Source organism: Acinonyx jubatus, chromosome X, assembly GCF_027475565.1.
Source record: "Acinonyx jubatus isolate Ajub_Pintada_27869175 chromosome X, VMU_Ajub_asm_v1.0, whole genome shotgun sequence".
Taxonomy (NCBI): domain Eukaryota; kingdom Metazoa; phylum Chordata; class Mammalia; order Carnivora; family Felidae; genus Acinonyx; species Acinonyx jubatus.
The window spans coordinates 108,380,101-108,385,140 of NC_069389.1; the positions used below are offsets into that span (position 1 = coordinate 108,380,101).

The 5,040-nt window shown below is 45.8% G+C and overlaps 1 protein-coding gene across 1 annotated transcript; it reads left to right on the forward strand.

The window, feature by feature from the left end:
• Positions 1-1,491: 1,491 nt before the first annotated feature.
• Positions 1,492-4,721, forward strand: LOC113597632 (small integral membrane protein 10-like protein 2A). The gene has a single exon (XM_027054291.2). The coding sequence runs from the start codon at positions 1,761-1,763 to the stop codon at positions 1,986-1,988; it is 228 nt and encodes a 75-aa protein (XP_026910092.1). The 5' UTR covers positions 1,492-1,760; the 3' UTR covers positions 1,989-4,721.
• The last annotated feature ends 319 nt before the right edge of the window (positions 4,722-5,040 follow it).

Genomic DNA, 5,040 nt, shown 5'->3' on the forward strand with positions numbered 1-5,040 from the left:
ATATGTAAGATACATCGTTACGTTTAAAAACAATGGTCAGGGCAGTATGTTTATGATTCCATTTCTTGTTTTGTGATTTGTGTGTGATATATGTATATATGCCTTGCTATTAATATATGTAAATAATTGATAAAACATATACCAATCTGTTAATAGTCTTTCTGGGGGTTGTGATCTGAAGAATTGTACTTTTCTCATAATACATATTTACAATGTTTTAATGTTTTACAAGCAATGAGTAAAATAATACTGAAAGATTAAGAAGTTTAGAAAATTTGCTCAGCTTCACTGATAATTAAATGAATGCAAATTAGAGGAGCAATGAGACATAATTATTGCCTTTCATATTGGCAGAAAAAATTCCAATTCAATGTTTCATAGAGCCCGGGTCTCTAAACTTCTTTGGTCAAGCACATATATTAAAAAGCTGGGGCGCCTGGGTGGCTCAGTCGGTTGAGCGGCCGACTTTGGCTCAGGTCACGATCTCGCGGTCCGTGAGTTCCAGCCCGCGGTCCGTGAGTTCGAGCCCCGCGTCCGGCTCTGTGCTGAGAGCTCAGAGCCTGGAGCCTGTTTCAGATTCTGTGTCTCCCTCTCTCTGACCCTCCCCCATTCATGCTCTGTCTCTCTCTGTCTCAAAAATAAATAAAACTTAAAAAAAAAGTAAAACTTTTTGACCTTGAGCACTCTCTCTCTATATATATATGTTTATATGATTTTTTTTTATAAATAAAGATGGGCTTATATTCCCTCATTCTCTTCTGCCACTTGAAAACTCATGCATACAATGATGCATACCGCATAAGAAAAACTGGAAACATTCAGAATGTTCATTCAATAGGGGACTGGTTAAATAAATTATTGAACATTATTAGTCAGCATATATATTGGGGTAGTGATCAGTCGTCCAAGAGAGTGAGGTACTTATATATTATTGACATGGTAAGAGCACTATACGAACATATCAGGTTTGAAAGTATATACAGAAAACCCAACCGGAGTTCATGGAGGGGGCAGGGTGAGGAATGTGCAACTTAGCAGGGACTCTGATTTCCATTGTTCTAACTGTGCTGTTGAAAACCTCTAGCAGCTTGTTTGTATAACTTTTCCCATTAGAAGAATAGTAAAGATCTAAAACAAAATTTTCCAAAGTCGCTTGAATCATTAAAACAGAATGTACACATTTTACAGTGGAGAAAATGGGTAGGTTTTGTGTGTTCGTACTCGCTCCCAGTTGAGGATTGAAAAAATTCCTAAAGGGATGTGAGGCAACAGAAAACGGGTTCACGCTTCTAAGCTATTCAAGATCACGTTTATGAAGGAAATTTTCTAACGTTTTGAGCAAGTTTTGTTTTGCTTCCGTTGAAATTTAAAACACTTTAAAAAAAAAAAAAAAGGACCCACCGGGAGGTGGAAGCCTGGTCTCCCGGGAAAGCCGCGCGCCCCTCCTCCTCCCTCCCCCGCCTCCCCCAGCTTGAGTCCCCCCTTCCCCGTCCCCCTCCCCTCCGCGTCCAGGGGCTCGCGATCTCCGGCGCTCCGCCCGCCTCGAGGCAGCTCAGCTTGGTGGCCCTCGCGGAGGACTGACGATCGCGGATCGCCGCGGCCCGAACGCGGCGGGGAAGGAGGGCGTCCGCCGGGCAGCGCGGCTGACATCTGCGGTCACGGGGTCGGCCTCCCGCGCGGAGAGCGGCCCCGTGCGTCCCTCCGTGAGTCGATCGGTGGGTCCGTGCAGCCGGCTCAAAGCCCTGGGCTCCCGGCACCAAATGGGAGGCTACACCAGACCGATGGCGGCGGCGGCGGCCCTGTCGGGCCCGGGGGTGCGGCTGTCGCCCTCGGCGGCGGCCCGCGGCTCGTACGGCGCCTTCTGCAAGGGGCTCACGCGCACCCTCATCACCTTCTTCGACCTGGCCTGGCGGCTGCGTACGAACTTCCCCTACTTCTACGTGGTGGCCTCGGTGATGCTCAACGTCCGCCTGCAGGTCCATATTTAGAGCAACTAACTTTGTGGCATTCGGGGTGGGGGGCCCGGCGGGATGGCTGGCTTCCACCCACCGGCTCGCCAGCCCTAGAGCAAAGCGGCCAGTTCGACTCTCCCGCACGCAGACTTGCCGGTCTGCCTTTCCACTGCCTTATCTTTTAATGTAAATGGGCGGCTAGAAATCATCGTTTGCCCCAAGCCCACAGTACAACCAGGAAAGCCTAAGATAGAATGAAAAGGTGATTCTCTAGGAAATAGATAATTCAAGGAACAAGGAAAGAACTTTAAACTCGGAAAATCCTCACAAATACTTGAGAGGCTCTTGCATCCATAAAAACACAAAACAGCCCAAACGGTAGGAAATGACCATGGTCACAGGATGCCCGAAGGGGGAAAACAAGAGGAAAGGTTGCTAAGAACTTAAAGGTAAACTAACCGTACCATAGTGGTGCAACTAGGAGGCAAATCTTCCAAACGAGAAAAAGGGGTGAACAGACTTTCAACGGAAGGGAATGAATTCTGAGCAATAGATGGGTTGAGTTAGACGCTGGAGGAAATGCATACGATCTGGAAGGCATACATTTCTTCATCCCCAAAGAGAACCCAGTGGCGAACGGAAACCGCGGAGGAGAACGAACCTTTCAAACTGTACAAGGAAGGCATGCTTCAAATAGAAAGCAACCTCGGACGGGGCCTGGTTTTGAAGAGTTGCCAGGAGTGGAAGAAAGGGAATCCGCTTGGACCCTGATTGGCACGTGCACCATGACTCTGCGGTCACAGAGGAGACCAGTCACCCGGTTCAACTCAGCTCTTCAGTGAACGATATCGGAATAATCATTTCAGTGGAAATATACGTTACGGTTTTCCGCTTTTAGACTGAATCTGTCAGCTAAGAAGGGAAGACAGTTATAGTTGTAGAACCAGACGGCAATGTTAGCCACTCGGACAGTGTGGGAGTCCAGGCAATAGGCAGGCAGGCAGAGAGGAGGAAACGGAACAGTGGTGTTATTCTCAGAAAGCAGAAAGTCCAGATTCTGTCTCTAGTTGAAAGAATAAGGCAGGTTTGGGGATTGTATTATTAAAGTCAACAAAGTAGCTAACAGGAGATTTAAAAATAGTGATTCAGCCATTTTGAGCGGGTAGGAGGTTCTGGGAGGGCAGGAAGTCAAAAAATGCCTCCTGTTATCAAGTCAAAAAATAGTAACAAAAGCATATTCTCAAGGAAGAAAAAAGGTAACCACTAAACAGACGTGTAAACGTTTTTGCTGCTGGCTGGGGGGAACTGCGTTGAACAGGATGGGCGGGGATTTACTACTTTTCATCATATGCCTTTTTTATTATTTGATTTTTTGAAAACTGTGTATGGATTGCTTTGATTCAAAATTAAAACTTATTGGGGCGTCTGGGTGGCTCATTCGGTTGAGCATCCAACTCTCCGATTTCAGCTCAGGTCACGATCCCAGGGTCAAGGGATCGAGCCCTGTGTCCGGCCCATGCTGAGGGTGAAGCCTCCTTAAGATTCTCTCTCTCCCTCTGCCCCTCTCCCCTGCTCACTCTCTCTCTAAAGTAAAAAAAAAAAAAAAAAAATTGCAGATCTTCAGTCCCCTAAATCAGAACCTGCATTTAAAAAAAAAACTAAAACTTATTAAAAACTGCATTTACTGCAATTAGAAGGAAATTTGGGGGAGGGGGAGCAGGTAGACCCCCAAGGCAAAAGTTTAAAACTGAAAATGACCAGTAATCTTCAGGTAGCCCAGAGCTTCCTCACTCTCTGAAACTGCACAGGCAAATTTCTGCAGTGTCGCAGTTAAGGTAAAAAAAAAAAAAAAAAGCGAGAGAGAGAGAGAGAGAGAGAGATTTATTTTATAAAACTTATAATTTTTCAAAACTGTTTTCCGGTTTTGTTGAGATATAAGTGAACATCTAACATTGTGTAAATGTAAGCTGTATAGTGCGTTGATTTGATACCCTCCTATAGCTGACACCTCTATCACATCACATAATTACTGTTTTTGTGGTGAAAACATTCCAGATTAGTCTCTTCTCAACCTTCAAGTATATGACAGAATATTGTTAACTGTAATCACAACTCTGTCTTAGCTCCCTAAAGGTCGTTCATCTTCTAACTGGGAGTTCGTGTTTATGGACCAACACGGAGGTCCTCACTTCCCCCACCCCCATCCCCGCCCCCAGTAAACACCATCCCATTCTGTTTCTGTGGGTTTGGCTGTTTTAGATTCCCCATTTGAGTGCGGTCATACAGAATGTTGATGGACATTTGGACGAGTGCCTCAAGATGTTTAGACAAGATGCCTACATTTTAGTGTTGGTCATAATAGCGAGACAGTGGAAATTAACGAAATGTCCACCATTAGTGTAGGGGCACAGGGCAGGCCGCCCCAAGATGGGCCGCTTTGGCATGAACATTATTTTGAGTCAAAAGCAATCCAAATCCAGCACATGCAGGAAAAACTCTTCACCTCCCCCTCAACTGCCTGTCTTTACCGGGAAGAGAGCTGGGAACAGAGATTCCTTTTTACTTAAGAAACTTCTCTGCATAACAGGGCGACCTTTGTTTTCCAAACATCTCCTCCCCGCTTCCAGCTAATGGTCTTTCTCCCCTTTTATTTTTAGGCCCTACCCCTCTTCTTAGCTCCTATAAGCCTCATGTTGCCTCACTGTTTTTGTAATCTCAGGTGTGTGTGGATTCCCCATATGTCTGCTATTAAATTTGATTTTCTGTTAACCTGTCTTCTATCGATTTGATTCTTCGTCTGGCAAGAAGGACCTCGAAGGGCAGAGGAACTTCCCAACTGTAAGCTTGGTTGAATAAAAATAGCACAACTATATAATGGAGTACTGTGTAGCCATCAAAAATAAGGGATTCTAGGGGTACCTGGGTGGCTCAGTCGGTTAAGCATCTGACTCTTGATTTCAGCTCAAGTCATGATCTCAAGTTCCTAAGTTCGAGTCCCACATCAGGCTCTGCACTGACAGCTTGAAACCTGCTTGGGATTCTCTCCCTCTCCCTCTCTCTCTGCCCCTCCTCTGCTCATGCTCGCAAT

Excerpts from the sequence above, each read along its gene's own strand:
- LOC113597632 (XM_027054291.2), top strand. The coding sequence starts at position 1,761 with ATGGGAGGCTACACCAGACCGATGGCGGCGGCGGCGGCCCTGTCGGGC.